The following is a 19,447-nucleotide window of genomic DNA, read 5'->3' on the forward strand; positions in this document are numbered from 1 at the left end:
ATTGCACCACTGCTTTTTGCAGATGATGTGGTTCTAATGGCTTCATCGGTCTGCGACCTTCAGCACTCACTGGATCTGTTCGATCGAGTGTGAAGCGGCTGGGATGAGGATCAGCACCTCCAAATCTGAGGCCATGGTTCTCAGCAGGAAACCGATGGACTGTCCACTCCAAGTAGGGAATGAGTCCTTACCCCAAGTGAAGGAGTTCAAGTATCTCGGGGTCTTGTTCTCGAGTGAGGGAACAATGGAGCGTGAGATGGGCCGGAGAATCGGAGCAGCGGGAGCGGTACTGCAGTCGCTTTACCGCACCGTTGTGACGAAAAGGGAGCTGAGCCAGAAGGCAAAGCTCTCTGTCTACCGGGCCATTTTTGTTCCTACCCTCACCTATGGTCATGAAGGATGGGTCATGACCGAAAGAACGAGATCGCGGATACAAGCGGCCGAGATGGGTTTTCTCCGCAGGGTGGCTGGTGTCTCCCTTAGGGATAAGGTGAGAAGTTCGGTCATCCGGGAGGGACTCAGAGTTGAGCCGCTCCTCCTTCGCGTCGAAAGGAGCCAGTTGAGGTGGTTCGGGCACCTAGTTAGGATGCCACCTGGGCGCCTCCCTAGGGAAGTGTTCCAGGCACGTCCAGCTGGGAAGAGACCAAGGGGTAGACCTAGGACCAGATGGAGGGATTATATCTCTTCGCTGGCCTGGGAGCGCCTTGGGATCCCCCAGTCAGAGCTGGTTGATGTCGCCAGGGAAAATAAACTTTGGGGCTCTCTGCTGGAACTGCTACCCCTGCGACCCGACCACGGATAAGCGGGAGAAGATGGATGTATTTGTAAAAATGTCAGTTAAAGCTTAAAAGAATAAATATATTTTTGTTATCTAAACATTTGACCTCTTTCTTTTACAATTTTGGAATCTAAACGGGGAATCGATAAGAACCGGAATCGATGAGCAGAACCGGAATCGGAATTGATCAATTTCAAACTATACCCATCCCTACTTATGCGGCGCAATTACTGTAAGCATGCCACAGTTTCGCCGCTGTGAGGCTCCGGCATATGCTCCCTGAATACCAGATACATGGAGTTAGCTACATTCTAGCATGTAGTAAATAGTACCACTGCATTCCTCATCCATGAAAATGTAGGATTAGCCACCAGAATCAAGATCCTAGGTGGTCTAGATCCTAAGCTACTGGTAAAATAACAACCAATGGACAAATATGTGATGGCCCTATAGAGTGGCGAAGTCACGCCCATCTCCGGTCCATGGGACCTTATTTCGGAAAAATAATGTATTGAAGTCAATGGAGAGAGAAAACGTATCTTTCGATCCCGTTTGAATTGTGCCATGAATTACACATATGATGTTTGTCAATCTTAAAAAATTATTTCCATGTCAAAAAAGTCACAGTTTGTCGTAAAACTGTTGAAATATAAGACTATGAAAAATACGCATCTAGAAAGACTACAAATCCCAGTCGCGTAAGTGATGTCACAATTGTTTTCCTCCACTAAGAGATAGCTAAGATCAGCGCCATATAGATATCATCTATCGAGGCGCTGGCTAAGATAAGATAACTTTAACAAGATGCCTGTGTGCTTAGTACCAGGTTGTTATCATACCAGCAATGGGTCTTGCTCGTTCTTTCGCTTCCCGTCTAATGAAAGGACCAGGAATGGCTGGATCAAGTTAGCTACCTAGCTAGTAGGTAGCACTTTAGTTAGCATTACAGTCTTGTCATTTTTATTAGCCTTAATATGAAGTAACATTAAGTAACCCAACATGTTAAACAGTAAGAGTAGTAGTCATATTTCGTGAATTTCGTGAAATGCTAACGCTAGCATCGGCGATCGCCAATATTTTCTACTTCATGCTATCTGCACAAATGGTTGACATTAAACATTAAAAAGACCAGGCAGTTCAGAGAGAATCAAAGGAAGGCAGGCAGGCAGGCAGCTTTGCATGACATTCTTCTGGACGTGGTGATAGTGAGGGTAGTCAATCGTTTTGTTGACAAGACAGTAGTGACGGCCATCTTGTATGTTGTTCTGTGAGACCAGAGATGTAGTTCATTGAGCGTTTCACACAAACAAATGTGTTACTTCACAGTTTTACGACAAAATTATCTTTTAAATTGACAAATATCATATGTGTAATTCGTGGCACAATTCAAACGGGATTGAAAGATAATCTTTCTCTCCATTGACTTCAATACATCATTTTTTCAAAATAAGGTCCCATGGAGGTCCACCGGAAGGGGAGGGACTTCGCCACTCTATAGTAGTGATGGGAATTGTGGCTCTTTGAAGGGAGCCGGATCTTATGGCTCCGTTCCTTTCAAAGAGCCGTTCAAAAGAGCCGTTTTTTTTAAAAGGGGGCGGGGCTACAGGGTTTATCTGCGAAATAATCACCAGGATAATGATTGACTGTATTGCCAGACCTAATGTCAATAATCGGCATTGTAAACATGGCACAAGGTGGCGCCATATCCATGTCATCATGTCAGTGAATGTACTTTGAATTGACCCTCTGTATGTGTTAAGTATATAAAGTTGCCTTGCCTTGAATGAAATTCATGCAACTCTTAATATTAGATAGCCTACTGTGTTTTTAAGTGGCAATGGAGATTATTAGTTGACCCTGCTTTAAAGTATATGTTGCCTTTACAAATGGTACGCTTTATCACTGCCTGGGTTTTGGTTGAAGTGCATCCAAATGCTGCTGCGATTTCGCGTTTGGCTCATTTTCCATCCGAAAAACACGTCGTCTACCTGTCCTGTACCACTTGTTATGACTTCTCTCTCTCGCGTATTCCGTTCAAACCAACCCCATCTCACTCCTCGTGCTGAAACCTACCAATCAGAGTAGGGGCGGGTCTTCACAGAATACGTTTGGGGAACAAAATCAAGCCTTTTAAAAGGCGAGTGAATTTTGGCAGTTAGTGAGTGCGGACCAACGATTGAACGATAACAAGAACGGCTCTCACCAAGTAGGACTCGGTTCCCCTCGTTCGTACCAAAGAGCCGTTCAAAAGAATCGGCTCATTCGCGACCGACACATCACTACTCTATAGCCAAAGATCTTCCTTAGGGCATGCTCTAACAGTGTGCCAAAGTTCATGTTTTTATCATCAAAAGCACAATTATTTTACATATCTGCTGGACTATCAGCCAATGACAGCTCTGCATGCATCCCTTGGATATTATTTTAGTAACTGCTTTCATCGCGACGCGATGTTTACAGTGAGAACAGCTGTGAGGTCCGTGCAGAAAGCAGAGCAGTGTAAAATATATATCACTCAGTATAACAGGCCTACATTACTCTCTGTATTTGTATACTGTAGTTTAGTAGATATCTACAAAGAGTCGATATTTTTCTAAGACCATTTAGTGCTTCACATAATAAAATACTAATGCTGTCAAAATTATCGCGTTATCGGCGGTAATTAATTTTTTGAATTAATTGCGTTAAAATATTTAACGCATTTAACGCATGTGCAGAATGGCCCGTCCAATACATCCCACCAGTGGCAGCGCCAGGGTATGGCTGGGGTAGGCTACAGCCATAACAAGAAATGGCTTAGCCCCACCATGAAAAATTATGTTAAAGTAAGTAAAATAAAGTCCGCCAACTCGCGCGGAGTAAATTGCACAGACAGCAGTTAGTAAGATTGATTTCAGTAGCCACTTGTCTGGAAATACCGAAGACCAGAAACGGTTTTGAAAACTTTTGTCACGTAGTGATCGTCTTCTCAATAGAGCATCTTTGATAATGTCTTCTGGCCAATCAGAATCAAGATAACGGCGTGGTGTTGTTGCAGGAAGTCCCGACGGAGAATACTTTTGCTGTAGTACAGGGGTGCACATAACTGGTACGCAGATTATGTGCGTAATCTGAAATGCGTACCGTCACTTGTGTCACAAAGCGCATTTGCGTACCGACGTACTTGTGAAGCTTTTCCAGAAGGCGGTTAGATCACCGGACGACAGAGTCGGTCTCGGTGTGCACAGACAGGGCTGCTGTTAACATCGGTCTGCGCTAAAACAGCTGATCACAACGTTCACCCTCTGTGGTCACGAAGTACTCCACTAGCGCCCCCACCTGTCGACTTTCCTGAAGTACTCCCCCGTTGATAGAAATCAACACGTAATGAATTAAGACCCCACGGTTTGATGATTGATAGGTGTGTGGGCTGTCTTTCATTTTGATACGCAGAACAATTTTATAATAAACATAGGTATGTTAAATGGATATATCCGCCTTCTTTCATTTATCTTTCCATTCCCACAACAATATGCATAAAGAAATGGCATATTTTGGACATAGTTCGAATGGTGATTAATCATGATTAATTAATTTTTAAGCTGTGATTAATCTGATTAAAAATTGTAATCGTTTGACAGCCCTATAAAATACACAACGGCTGTGTGGTACAGCGTGTAGGTGCGTGTTGTACAGTGCGTAGATGAGGCGGACAGACGGGTCTCATTGGTTTGGTGTTGAATGCTTACTAAAAGTAAGCATTACTTGTAAATACAACTTTTGGCCCGTAATTTCAATTCCCCATTTCAGTGACCAGAGAGAGGGGGGGGATATATCCAGTCTCTGATTGTGTTAGGTATTATATATTATTATATTATTATATCATACTTTTGATTCTGAAATTGTATATATTTAAATAAATATATGTGTGTGTGTGTGTATATGGCCGTATCTGTAGCCTGTTATTGTCTCATTATACCACACTGTCAATGAATTAAAAGTAAATATATAAGTCATCATGAACACAGTTCTGTCCATCAGACAAATGACCGCTCAGAGGAGAGGATTTCTCATTTCTCTAACTGCCTGCTGCTTCCCCTCCTCTCTCCTCGGTTCCCCTCCTCGACTCCTCCGCTCGCATCTCCTGCGGGCGGGACAAGACACGAGGATAGGAGTACAGGAGGGGAAATTAGAGTATTGAGAAGCCTTCAATGTGTTTGCTAACAGTGACTAAATGAGGCTACTTTACCTCATCATGCTAACACCCCCTTTAGCTTAGTAGAAGTGAAGCCATGTGACTGGGTTGTTTACAGCATTACGTTGGCTATAGTTGTTGCAATTGCATATGCGCTTCAATTTTCATGAAACTGGTTTTAGAGGTTATCCTGCTTAACAAAATAGGTTAGCTTCATAAACGTGTTTGCCCCAGATCTTATTTTCTGTAATATTCCAAAATCCCATTGCTTTCTGTATAGCCCCTGCTATGCTTACTTCCAGATCGACCTACAAAGATATGTAATAATTGCACCTTTTATTTAGATTGTATAGAGCAAGTAGTAGAGTGGACATGCCTGAAAACTACACAATGCCCCTTTTTATTATCATGCGCATTACATCTTGAATTTGACAAGCCATTTTTGCTCTGCTGTTGTTTCAGGAGGTATTTTGGTGAGAAGATTGGTCTGTACTTCGCCTGGCTGGGCTGGTACACAGGGATGCTGTTTCCTGCAGCTCTGGTCGGCCTTTTTGTATTCCTGTACGGCGTTTTCACTCTAGAGCACTGCCAGGTCAGGTAAACACACCTCCTCTCTTTTCTGATAAATGTAAGTGTCCCCAGAGCGGGTAGTATTATATTCTTAGAGTTTACAGAAGAATAAGCCTTGATTTATGCTTCAGATGTACTCGGCAAGCACAGACCATGGTAATGGTATTTAGAAAGGAAGACATGTCACTGTTCCTAATGCACAGCCAATTTGGTTTTATGGATAGGGCATCGTCATGTGATATGTCCCTTATCGCTAATAGTATTTGAGCTTGTAATATAAAATAAAAGGAAATTCAGGATTCTCTGCTTAAAGGGGACCTATCTTTCAAAATGCACTTGTGTACGTCTTTTATACATGAATATGTGTCCCCGGTGTGTCGGGAACTCTTGGGAACTCACCAAGTGTCAGAAAACACAGCCCTCTCTCTTTTTTTCCATACCCAAATCTCTAAAAACGGGGCTGCAACGGAGCTGATTATTATTTGAATTTTTCTGACGTCAGAAAAGGGGTGCTCCGCCTATATGGGCAACTCTCCACCTATCAGGGGAATGAGAGACCGCTCGAAAGCGCTGGAGACGCTGTAGTACATATGCGAGGCCTGGAACCCCCAGTTTCCACTGGGTCCGTCTGCGCTGCGCCGCGTCACGTCACGGTTTTGGTCCGACCTCCTCTAGTGCCATAACCCACCGGACGCGTCCCAGAAGCGTTTCAGAAGCGTAGCGTCGTGCGTGCAGGCTCGCAGTTTTGTTATTGATTCGGGCATCCTGGACATTTGTACTTCTACAAGAAAGTAAGTAGGCTACGTAGTTAAATGTTTTATTTTTGTGTCTATTTAAATTGTGTTTATTGTTGTTATAAATTTCCTATTTTGTTGTGTTGTAGTCTACAGACACAGTTAATAATAATTGTAATAGTCCACTTCCATGATGAAAACCTCGTCGTCCATTGTGCGTATCATAGTGGAGGTGTTGTGATGAAGGAGGAGGGTCTGCTAAATTAGTATATGTGGGGGATGGGCCTGGCCCGGATGCTCACCTTTCCACTTCCTGCGAGGGGGGGCTGCCTGCCCGACCTTACGTTACTGCTGCGGCAAAAATAGGATTCATCCTAATTTTAAGCGCTGCGCCGAGCCGCTTCTGGGACGCTTCTGGGACGCTTCTGGGACGCGTCTGAGCCGTAACACGGCGCGTGTGGTGGAATAGCACCCATTGACTAGAGTGGCCGCGATCCTTACGACCGCGTGGCGCTGCGCGGCGCAGACGGACCCGGTGGAAACTGTGGGTACGTGGCGCTGTAGTCTGCCACAAAAGCAGAATCAGCCCTTGCAAAAACAGGGCTGGAAAAGAGCAAATAGAGCGAAATGAGGCATGGCTAAAATGCATGATCTGTTTGGTATTTTGAAAAATAAACTTCACAGACATGTTTTATATAGGTATAGCCCTACAATATATGTTTCAAATATAGCATGATAGGTCCACTTTAAAGTACATTCTTAACAGGAATTCAATGTTAATTTTCACATGTTTTTTCCTTTATGGTAATAAACAACAACTCTTTCGCCCACTAATTCTTAAAATGTTGTCATGTGTATGACATTTTGGTCAGTTTAAGCTTTCTTTAAATGTGATCTGGAAACAAAATGTGCGTACTTAGGATGTAGATGCATTTGTGCTCTGTCATCACTTCATAAAACACAGTTTAAAAACACTATTCAGAAGCACGGAATAAAAAAGTGTGATCAAATTACTTTTTCAGAAGAAGAAGTGGCATCAGTTTGGGTTAGTACTATGTTGCTGGATATTGTAATACCAACTTTACCAGAGTTTAATGGGCTACATGTTGTCCTTCAGTAAGGAAATCTGCCAGGCCACAGACATCATCATGTGCCCTATCTGCGACCAGTACTGCCCCTACCTGAGGCTGTCAGACAGCTGCATCTATGCCAAGGTACTGTCCACACACCAACACCATATCCTATGTCCTAGAAAAGTTATTAGCACTTTTAACTAATGGAAATGTTTGTTTAATATGTCACTTTCACCCTTAATGATAAGGCACCTAAATGATTTATTTAAAGATATCTCTGGTGTGTTCAGAAATGTACTGGTCAGTGATTGATGCTAAACTGCTTAAGTATTAACTGGGAACCTGAAGCTACATTTTGTTTTTATAACATGTTGTGGCATCCCGTCATATTCCTGCATCTTCTCAGGTCACCCATCTGTTTGACAATGGTGCAACAGTCTTCTTTGCTGTATTCATGGCTGTATGGGGTAAGTCAAACAGCTGACATTTCTGAAAAAAACTCCTACCTCCTAGAGAAGCTCCTTAGATATGTACTAATAATGCATTAACAGGTATTTTTGCTACAAGGGGTTGCACAACAGATATTTCATGAAGACATGTCACCAACCGAAGTGTCAATATTTCAGAAACTCAGTTATCAGTCCTGCTGTGTATATGGGAAAACTGAGATTTTTTGGCTTGTAAACTTCAGCGTTGGCAATTGTAACTCTTCTTTAAGTAATGAGGCCACGTAAAATACAATGCCGGCTTTAAAACATCCGTGAACTCTGGACATGGCCCAATAACCTCCTAAAAGGACTTTTTATATTTTAACGCATACATACTTTGATATCTTTTAATCTGGCTGGAGATATTTAAAACAGCGCTTGTGTGGACAAGATTCTTTTTTGAGAGAAAAAAAATAACACATTTACTAAATGTTTTCTTTTAGCTCAGTTGAAACTTGCAGATTTATCAGAGCCTACTGCTACTGTAAGTGTAACTGATAAGAGCAGTGGGACTGAAGCAAAACATTTAAGTTGCAGGCTGTAAAAAACTAAATAAATAAACTGAAAGATGCTAAAACGCAGCTTAGAATTGAGGGGATGTTCTGCAGTGGGGGATCATTTTCTCTCTTGTCACTATGAACACTTTCCAAGTTATACACATTAGCATTTGTTCATATCAAAAGTGCAGCTTCACCTTTATTTTAGTTCACTTTTTTTATGTTATGCATTTAAATTCTTCCATTTCTTACACATTGCAGCTTTAAATGACAGAGTATCGCATTTCATGTAGATTGTACATTATATAAAAAGGATGCATTCACTCTTATCATCAATAACTAGCGCTGAACAAGGTCCCAGGGTATGGAAGGTGCAAACAGGTGGTGTTTGAAGGGTTCATATTCTTCAGGTGATTCTGTCACGATCGGTGATGGTGTGGCAGTGATTTCACCACATTGCTGAAAGCTGGCCTGTTTGTATATTTCTATGTGGAAGGATGAGGGGGCTGAGGAATAGAAATAAAGAAATAAGAAATGACTGTAGTGAAGAAAATACAATTGTTGACAGGCCATTTTCAAGTAAGATGGCTTTCACAACATACCTAACTCATGCTGCTTCTCTCACTTTATCCCATGCCAAAACATGATTAAATCTTTATAACACTAATACAGAATATGCTACAAAACATGACCTAAGGCATCAGTTCAGTATCTTAGTTGAAAAATAAAAAGTCATACCACTTGTGAAGTTTCAATTGTATCATTTGTTTTCTAATGGCCAACCTAAAACAAGAACTAGCAATAAAGGCTCACCGATGAGTTTGCCAGCAGTCTCCGGGTGTTTGAGAGCCTCTTGTACTCTGTTGTCAAATCTCCAACATCTCAGCATGAAGAGCAGAACTAAACACAGCTGCAGGGCAAAGGTCAACACGCCCAGCACCATTATGGTGTTGTTAACTGTTTCGGGGAAAGAGCACAGGAGGTTTAATGAGGTTGTGTAGATTAATACAAAGGAAGTAAACAAACACTAGCAGGACATCTTTCATGTATACTTAATGGTCACCTATTATGCAAAATTCACTTTTTCGTGTCTGAACGTTTTCCTCAAAAAAGATTCTCACTCTCTTTTTGTCCTGATCCATTTATATAAAAACCTGTCTGAAAATGAGCTGATCAGATTTTGGCCACTTTGTGATGTCACAATGTTTTTTAGGGTTGTTAAGCCAATAAACAACCAAGGTAACACCCACCTTATAACCTGAATATCCTCCTAGAGCACCATTGTGTTTTTCTAAACCAATCATCTTGCAGAGGGGCGTGGCCAGCAGCCTCATTTGCATCTAAAGTATAACAGTGGATCTTTAAGATTCATGCAGTTCTATAGAGTACTTTTTAAACTCTTGGGGAAATTACACACATTTAAACATCATTCCAAAAGCTTAAATATGGAACTCAAAAGTGAGGCCATGTTTTAAGTGTTAAACTTAATCTACAGTGAAGGCCCTGTTGTATCAGTGTGTGTTAATAATTCAGACACTCGGACAGTGGAAAACATATCAGTTTCACACTGATAAATATTGTATTGCAAATTGCAGATATAGTGGGACAAATGTAAAGTCAAAGGAAAGTAAAAATGTATGAACAATTTGAAGAATGTAATCACGTTGACTGACAACAGTAGATCTCTTATAAGGTAACATGAGCTTTGATGATAAATGTCACAGTACCAGTTGAGGAGAGGAGTGGGGTTGACTCCCAGTGGGTGACCTCTGGCTGGGTCAGGTTTGGGTTCTGCAGAAATTCCATCAGTCAGTCCTCGCTGCTCCAGGAGCCTCCCTGTGTAGCCGGGAATAGCCATTTGCTTGTGTAAACATTCTTAAATGAATAACGATTTCTTCTGCACACTAAAAGGATCACATTTATTTTTTCGATTTGGCTTTTTATCTTTTTTGCATTTTAAATTGTGTGAACTATGAATGCTGGAGAGTCCAGTACCTTAAAATTTAGGTGATTTTAAGGTACTAACATTTACAAATGTTGTACATAATGGGTTAAAGACAATTTGATCCAATCAGCGTTATAATAGATCTTTCTTTCGGAAGTAAAAAGGTCAAATTTGAACTTTAAATATCCAATTATCTCTAGCTTGTCTGCAAGCTAACTTTAACAACCTTTATTACGTAACAGAACTCTTAGCTCACTGCAAACTAATGGAATGCAGCAAAATGAAATAGGGTAGGAGTTTAATTTGTGTTGAAGGAGTATTAAGTAATTTTGTCATTCACTGTGACAGACTATAGCAACTGAAAGACAAGTATATAAGTTACAAGTAAGACAAAACCAAATGTCTTAGTTTTTCCAAATAAAAGGTAAATATATAACAACTTTTCTGCAAAAAAAAGAGACAATACACACTCACAGATCGTCACACAAATAATCTGACTTAAAACATGTCAACATGATATTAAACTAGCATAGCTGAAGTCTTTAAAGAGCATTGTGGAAGATGAAGCTGTTTTCACAGCTGTGAAGACATGCCAGACACACTAAAATAAATAAATAAGTATCAAGTTCAACATTTTTATCCTGATTAAAGTGTTTCAAATGTCTGAAAGTGCTCTAGGTACTGACCTTACAGTAACTGCTTCTTGGAATCTGCTGTCTAAATGAATATATTTGAAGTTCTGCAGCTCAAATCCCTTCATTAGGGTTTCTTTAGAAGTGTGCTCCCCTGCTGCCTCCTCATGGGAAGTGGTGCCCTTCTCAAACAGATGAGTCCTCACACCCAAGACATGCTGCTCTATGTACGGAGGTGGAAACCAAAGAGAAAATCAAAAAAGACAAGCATTGGTTTGAGAATAAAAGCTTCAGAGTTGAGAGGAGATGCAGCTAGTTGTGCAATCAGTAAACTATTCAAAGGACTTTGTTCAGCAATAGCTTCCCTCCATGCCCGAACACAGGCAGGTTCACAAAGTCTAACTATCTTGGCTTTAAACCAGTTGGTTTAACTAGATATCACTTGTCAGTCAGCATCACATGCACAGAGAACATTTTAATATGTCAACACTGTCAAGGAGGGGATCTGAGGCATGAACTCAATTGCACGACACAGATAGTGTTCTCAAAAAATAAAGACTTTACTGGAATTTAGCACAGTAATCAAAACAAGGAAAACAAATATACTCTTTCGAGGAAAACTAGCAAGTGATCAATGAGGTAGATCCGTGGGAAGTCCGTGAGGTAATCAGGAACGTGGGTCATAGTAAGACAACGAACTGACAATGAACAGGAGGAAGCTACCACAATATATACACAGGTAAAGGGGACACAGGTGGAAACAATCAGGGCGGGGAAAACAATCAAGGACGCAGGAGACAGAAGGGGGCGGGGAGCGTGGAGGCCTGAAATGAGAGGGATGATTAATTAAGGGAATAAACATAAGGCACAGGGCAAAGGGACATGACAAAACTAACATAAAGAATACACTTTTACTATTAGTTTCCTAGACATGACAAACACCTTTCTTTGAGAATTTTTTTTTGTAAATGTTTCTTTTTTAAGCTGATAGTGACTGTTCTCTCTTTGTACAGTAGGGTTAGTCTGTTGGGCAATGCATCATCAAAGCTCTATGTGCCGATTTTACCTTTTCATTTTGTTGGGAGCGTCCTCCAACAGAATATGTCATGTAACATGAAATGCTGAACACAGTTGTTAAATTGTAGTTACATATTCTGACATTTTGACCAGGGTGGTGCTATCCTGCTAGGTTAAAGCTGCACTAATCAATATGTTTGTATTGAAAATGAGTCAGATAACTCTGTGTAATGTGAAAGTGGTCGTTGTAGTGGCTCCCCTCAGCTCTACAAAGCATGTTAGTGTATTTCAGCTATGTTTTGGTTTAGCAGTCCGCACTTTTATTGTTTGATTTACTTAAGTATTTCCACCAACCTTATTTCCATAAAATAAAAAAACTTGTGGCACAATACCTGCTTAGCACCATATTGCACAGTTAGCAGATAGCAAAGTGGAGCAATTAGCTGCTATTAGCTTAGTTTCCCTCAGGACTGTATTTGAGACCAAAAACGCGCACGTAGAGGGAAATAAATATTGGACTTATGTATAACATGTTCAATATTCTCATGTTATTGAATATGGTATGGATTATAAAAAAAAATGTTGCTCTTTCAAGAAGAAGAGATAATGCAGCATCTCATAAACAGTTCACAGAACTATATGCATGTCTTGCATGTACTCCAAATCCTGGAGGATGCCTACTTGTTTAAGGGTTTATCCTCCAGAATGACTTCATGCAAGGAAACTTGAAAATGTGTCTCTGCAAAGACATCATGGTGTTTTACCCTGAACGTTACCAGATATGTAAAAGGTTGTAAAATCAGATACAATGAGGAGTTCAGTACGGTTCACATGAATTCCCTGAATATGTTTTCTTAATGTATTTCAGCTACGGTCTTCTTAGAGTTCTGGAAAAGGCGCAGAGCTGTCCTTGCATATGACTGGGACCTTATTGACTGGGAGGAAGAGGAGGTGATTGTGTTCTTCATGAGGACATTGTATTTCTGTAGCTACTTTTTTTTAACTACTGAACGCAGGGAAGACATTACAAATAGGAAACTCGCTACCATCTATATTTATATTGAGTTTTTTCCTTGCACTTCAATTCAGCCAACCTGATACTCTTTGGCTTTGACACTGACAATATTGTTGCCTGCACAGCAGCTCTGGCTCTAAACCAGTTTGACGGAATATATTTACTGAGTGCCTGCCCCAAGGGAGTTCAAATTAATTCATGACTCAAAAAAAGCATACCATTATAACACTTCAATAATGAAAGATCTTGTAGAGCAGATGTTCTTTAAAAGACTGTGATTTGGCGGTGTGAAAGTGATTCTCAATCTGGTTATACAGAACAGAAGAAAGGACAGCGTTTATAAACAGATTCTGATGGTTTTAGCCAGAAATACTGTTCTCATGATAGCCTTATGTGTATTAAAGCCCTCTACATTCCCTTCTTTCTTTGGCTCACTTGTGTCTTGTCCGTTGTCTTTCAGGACGAAATACGCCCTCAGTTTGAGGCCAAATACTCCAAGAAGGAGAGGATGAACCCTATATCTGGAAAGCCTGAACCGTACCAAGCTTTCACTGACAAATATAGCCGACTTATCGTTTCGGCATCTGGGATCTTCTTCATGGTGAGTTTCTGGGGCAAAAAAATGTCAAGCAGCTGGTGTGTGTATTTCATGACACTTACTAAAGGAATTAACTCATTCTTTTGCCATTTTTATCTCTACTACAGCGCTTTAATCTAATTATATTTGTACAATAAAGTACTTTCATCATGTAAATACAATGTGGTAATCTTTTGCATTGTGTTACAGATACTGGTGGTGATTGCCGCTGTGTTTGGCATTGTAATTTACCGAGTGATCACCGTGAGCACCTTTGCCGCCTTCGGCTGGGCTCTCATAAGGAACAACTCTCAGGTGGCGACCACGGGAACGGCAGTGTGCATCAACTTCTGCATGATAATGCTCCTCAACGTGGTGAGTGTCTGCTGTCATCAGTGGTGCAACAGGTGAAATGATCAAAAGGCATTGATAATAATACAACCCAGTCTCACGGCATTTTGTGTTATAGTCACAAAATGTAATCTATTGATTCGTGTCCACCAACACGATTTCCCCATGTTTTCCGTGTCACACAGAACGATTTTAAAAGCAATGTATTTCTATTGGTAGTATGTTTCGTGCCTGCACCAAATAATAACAAGGAAAAAAAGATTTAAAAAATACAGATTTCAGTATTCTGAGCCCCATTTATTTTCCTCACGGATGGCAAAAAAAGTCAGACATTATACAATTTAAAATAAAAACAATAATCATGGCTTGAGTAAGAAAATGTTTTTATGAACCACACAGCTTCTGGTCTTCCAAGACCCGACCGGACAAAAATACGTGGTGCAGGCGTGAAACATACTACCAATAGAAATACATTGCTTTTAAAATCGTTCATTGTGACACGAAAAAAACGAGAGAATAGTGTTGGTGAACACGAATCAATAGATTGCATTTATTTCGTGACTATTACACGAAATGCCGTGAGACTGGGTTGAATAATAACAGACCTTTTAATAGGCTGTTTCTAGTCAATAAAACAACTATTTAACTTCCTCCCTCTCTAGCTCTATGAAAAAGTTGCTCTTCTTCTCACTAATTTAGGTAAGTTGACTGTCCCAGCAGATCTTATGTTCTCGCAGCTTATGTGTTATGTAACAAAGTATTTTATCGGTTCATCTCACTGTTCCTGCTTTCTTTCCACAGAACAGCCAAGGACAGAGTCTGAGTGGGAGAACAGCTTCACTCTCAAGATGTTCCTTTTCCAGTTCGTCAACCTCAACAGTTCAACTTTCTACATTGCCTTCTTCTTGGGAAGGTGAGAAAGTCCTGGAGAACTTACATATTCACTACAACACTTTTCCCTGTGTTAAAACAATGTAAACGGTTCTGTTGGATGTTCTGAAGGCTTCTTAGGCATTAAACACTGCACACCCATACATAAATAGTCCAGCACAGGATTTTACAACTGGTGTCTTGGGTAAAATGTCTTTGAAAGAAAAGATAAATAGTTTATTTTTAAAGTTATATCTCTTTTTCTGGCTTGACAGATTTACTGGCAGGCCTGGAGCATATCTACGCCTCATCAACCGCTGGAAACTGGAAGAAGTGAGTAATCACTTTGTTATCCTTCAGAGTAGTAAGAGCAACGCATTATGAATATTAAGTAATTATAAATTATAAATTCATTTTATTTAGATAATTGGATTTTATTTACATTTGCAAAGTTGATAAAAGCTGCTGGGAAATATTAAAAGGTGTTCTAATTTGATGGCTTTCATAAACATTGATTATTCTTTATTTCACTAAAATAAGTGAAAAAGCAGCTCTAGTTAAACAAACTCGATTTCTCCCTTGGATAGCTTTGCTGAAGTTAACTTCCTGCAGTGTGAAGTTACTTGTAGTTGTGATATTCACTCCAGCTAGGTTTCAGAAATCTGAGTAATACTCTAAATCAGAGAAGTTCAGATAGCAAAGAAGTGTGATAAGGGACTAAAGAGTAGGCTTTGTTTGTGTCTCTGCTGAAATTAGATATTCATTAAATGGCGGAAGATCAAAATGGTTGTGGTGTCAGCTCTCTGGGTGTTTCTCAATGTCGAGAAAAAGCTGCTCCAGAGCCACTATTTCAAGCATACTACGTCATCGAGTGCCGCCGAAGGACTGTTCCAATGTCCAGCATACTTGGAATTCTACCGAGCCCGGCGTACTTCGTAGCGAGAAATTTCGAGGCTGCACATGTGTAGACTCCGCGGTCTTAAAATCCCCACAATGCTTTGCGCACGGAACAATTTCCCCAAATCTGTGGCGGAAAATGTAAGGCTCTCATATGACGCACACTTGCTCGCCTGTTCCACTCTTCGTTTTCCGAATGCCAGGAAGTATTCTTGCCTCGCTTCTGAAGCAAGTGACTCGGAAGACATGTGCTACCAAGCAAGCGTACTCGACATTGAGAAACACCCTCTGGCTCTCTTATGCCCTAACGAGGGGGCGCCCTACACTGTGATTGGCTGAGAGGGGAAATGCACCCTGCTGCTCTCAGTTCTTCATTAGGAGCCAACAGGTGTTCTGAATAACCTCCAATCAACTCAGGGGAACTGTGACGTTCAGCTAAAGTCAACTGGGAAAAGGGAAATACCAACAAGTACCATAGAATGGGTGACTGCTAAAGTTCTGTACAATATAAAGCTTTAAAACCACACATAAAGTATCTCTAAGGTAAATGAAGAAGCTTCTCACAGCTGCAAAATGTTTTTAAATAAACAGTCATTTACAATTCCATATGAGACATTAGTTGTATACAGTGTACATTTACATAAATACCCTTAAAGGTTCCTTATTATACTATTTTTTTACAATATATTTTAGGTCCCAGATATTTTTTGGCTTGGAATACCAAACAGAACATGTATTGTAGCATGCCTCTGTATCTGTAGTTTTAAATGCAAATGTAAAAAATCTGAATAGATCATTTTCAGATTTTTATATAGATAGATCGGGACAAAGAGAGATAGCCTTTTTTCCTGAAACTTTCCACATCCCTTAACACAGAGGGGACACATATTTTTGTATAAAAGACATGAAAAAGTGGATTTTGCATAATAGGTGGCTTACACACCATTTTAGATAAACTTGATCTGTTCCATGAATCAAACTGTGATACCGGGATTTCCTCGCCATTTAAAGAGTGTAGGCAAAATGTTTTTTCCAAAATAGTACATACTTGTTTTGTTTTCTTAGATCTTAGAGCTTTTTCGCCAACATGTGCAATTTATTTATCATGTTGCTGTAGTGCCATCCAAGTGGCTGTCTCATCGACCTCTGTATGCAAATGGGGATCATCATGGTGCTGAAACAGACCTGGAACAATTTCATGGAGCTCGGCTACCCGTGAGTGCTTTTTAAGAACCTACAAACACCAAGATAAATTGGTCAGATAAAGTGCCATTGTATTGTAAGTAAAAGCTGTTGTAATTTGATCTATTTGTTTCCCTATACCAAGTATGTTGTTTCTCCAGGCTGATTCAGAACTGGTGGACACGGCGGAGGCTGAGGAGAGAGCATGGGAAGAATGCCAAGGCCAGCTTTCCACAGTGGGAGAAGGATTACAACCTACAGCCAATGAATGAATATGGACTCTTTGATGAATATCTAGAAATGAGTATGTTGCATACATTTTGTTATTCACAGATAGTAATTACCTTACTCATGTAGGCAGACTTGGATTACTCGAGTCCTGGACTTTGGCCGATTTTTTAGACTTGTGACTAGACTCGGATTCCCACACTGATGGACTCGGACTCAAACTCGGACTTGTGAATTCTCGCGCACAATGACTCGGATTCGCACATTGAAGTTCAGACTTGGACTCGGACTGAAACAAGTTTTGTCTCGAGTCCGGATTAACTCTGCGAGGCCACGTACCGCTCAAACCCCCGCTATTCGGACTCGAAAAGTGAGGACTCGAGAGTGACTCGGACTCGAGAATTGGTGACTTGACTACAACACTGTATGTAGGTGACACAAACTCTCTCTATTTATGAAGCTGAGGTTATCAGTACAGGTAACTCGTAGTGACGAACCCACAAATAATTATCCCTCGACTGGAGTGTTCTCTTCAGCAATTTATCTTCTTTCAGCTTATATTTTTAGTTTTCCTAAGCTCAAAAATGTTCACTCTCACTGCTATGAGCTACCATGACACTTCCTGCCCCACACCAAATTACAGACAGACCAAATGGGACATAAGCGCATTGTTCCAAGTGCTTGTTGGCAAATTGGAGCATTAACTGCTAACAGAGCCAAATGTTTCCCTCAAGTATTGATGGATAGAAAATAGAGCTGAAGGAGAGTGATTACTGGACGTAAATTCATTATGTGTCCAGTAACATGACTCTGAATGAATGCTGATGTTGCTCCTACCTGCTGAATGTGTAAATACCCAATTGTTTGCTAACGTGTGAGTTACTGTATGTTGAACCTCTGCAGGCACTAGAAACCTGGAGGCTCATGGTTTTGTGTTTGTTTCAGTTCTACAGTTTGGTTTCACCACCATCTTTGTGGCAGCTTTTCCTCTGGCCCCTCTCTTAGCGCTGATCAACAATGTTATCGAGATCCGTTTGGACGCCTACAAGTTTGTAACACAGTGGCGGCGCCCTCTGCCCTCACAAGCCAAAGACATTGGTGAATTCACAATGTTGTATTTACAAGAAATCTTTTGAAGTTGGCCTTCATGAGTTCAATGGTTTGAAGTTATAATTTCATGTCTAATGATGCGTTTGTCGTAGGAATCTGGTATGGCATTCTGGAGGGCATTGGCATCTTGTCTGTCATCACCAATGCCTTTGTCATCGCTGTTACCTCAGACTTCATCCCTCGCCTTGTTTATGCCTACAAGTACGGACCGTGTGCTGGTCAGGGTCGAGCAGGGGAGGGGTAAGTGAGGAATTAACTGTTTATTTGTTTGGTTCGTATAATACTAGTTAGTTAAAAGATGGACTCTTAATGCCGTCAGTCCCTTTCCATTATTTATTTTTTAAAACGTAATGTACGTTTTGGTTAAAATCCATTTCAAAACTTTAATGAAGCCTTAAGCATAATTCCGTATATTTGGTTCATAGAAACTATAGGCAGACTTTCCAGGTTCAGAATAGACTTGCAAAATCGAAGGGAAAAAATATGGTAGAGTTTGGTTGGGTACTGTGCTCCAGTCCAGAATAAATGTTAGAATTAGTGGTGAACGTCTGAAAAGTTTAATGTATGGATAACAAGGGACAGGTGTTAATCACACCAGAAATGACCAACCAACGATCTTATAAACAAATATTTATACTCTTCTTTGATAGTTTGAGAAGTGCATTTTGGAAAGCTCCAAAGGAAAATGTTATGTTGGGTTAAGGTTAGCAAGTTGTACAGTGTCAGCAAAACAATGCAAAATAGCGTTGACTGCATAAACGAGGACAAGTAGAGACAAAACAATGTTATTAATAAACTGTATAAAAAACAAGGCCCCAAACTGATCCTTGTGGGACGCCTTTAACACACTGAACTCTGTTAGATCATTTGTACTTAAACCATCTACAAGTAATTGAATACAACTCTAAAATAACAGTTTCTGAGTTAGTATATAGTGATAAAGTGCCCTCTTAATGACTTCCTTAATGTGCTACAGGTGTATGATGGGTTACGTTAACGCCAGTCTCTCAATATTCCGGGTGTCTGACTTCGAGGGGAAATCACAGTCCATGACTAATGGCTCCGAACTGTTTGGAGAAGCTGTGAAGTATTGCAGGTAAGATTTTACAAGTCTCTATTGCACTAAAAAATAAACGTTTGTTGGGAGCATTTTTAAGAAGAATTGGATGCAACCATTTGTTTCAGTTTTTAAGTCTCTGCCTTTTAAGAGTTAGATGTTTTTGCTGTTGCAATAGTGTTACCTACGAGATTGGGTGCAGCTTTGCAGTAAAAAACAGCTAGTTAGTTTTGTTTTAACATATAATAAAAT

General features: G+C 40.4%; 1 protein-coding gene across 5 annotated transcripts in view; it reads left to right on the plus strand.

Moving 5' to 3' along the window:
* LOC117552462 (anoctamin-4-like) overlaps positions 1-19,447 on the plus strand; it is an 81,246-nt gene that overhangs the window by 58,968 nt on the left and 2,831 nt on the right. For 4 of the 5 annotated variants that reach the window (XM_034225909.1, XM_034225912.1, XM_034225910.1 and 1 more), the window contains 14 exons: positions 5,415-5,549; positions 7,374-7,470; positions 7,736-7,796; positions 12,777-12,859; positions 13,384-13,524; positions 13,711-13,875; positions 14,514-14,550; positions 14,653-14,764; positions 14,997-15,054; positions 16,736-16,833; positions 16,962-17,104; positions 17,974-18,126; positions 18,231-18,378; positions 19,115-19,234. In XM_034225909.1, coding sequence (XP_034081800.1) covers positions 5,415-5,549; positions 7,374-7,470; positions 7,736-7,796; positions 12,777-12,859; positions 13,384-13,524; positions 13,711-13,875; positions 14,514-14,550; positions 14,653-14,764; positions 14,997-15,054; positions 16,736-16,833; positions 16,962-17,104; positions 17,974-18,126; positions 18,231-18,378; positions 19,115-19,234 — 1,551 coding nt within the window. The remainder of the gene's footprint in view (positions 1-5,414; positions 5,550-7,373; positions 7,471-7,735; positions 7,797-12,776; positions 12,860-13,383; positions 13,525-13,710; positions 13,876-14,513; positions 14,551-14,652; positions 14,765-14,996; positions 15,055-16,735; positions 16,834-16,961; positions 17,105-17,973; positions 18,127-18,230; positions 18,379-19,114; positions 19,235-19,447) is intronic. The other variant, XM_034225913.1, reaches the window with a different exon arrangement.

Source organism: Gymnodraco acuticeps, unplaced genomic scaffold, assembly GCF_902827175.1.
Source record: "Gymnodraco acuticeps unplaced genomic scaffold, fGymAcu1.1, whole genome shotgun sequence".
Classification (NCBI taxonomy): domain Eukaryota; kingdom Metazoa; phylum Chordata; class Actinopteri; order Perciformes; family Bathydraconidae; genus Gymnodraco; species Gymnodraco acuticeps.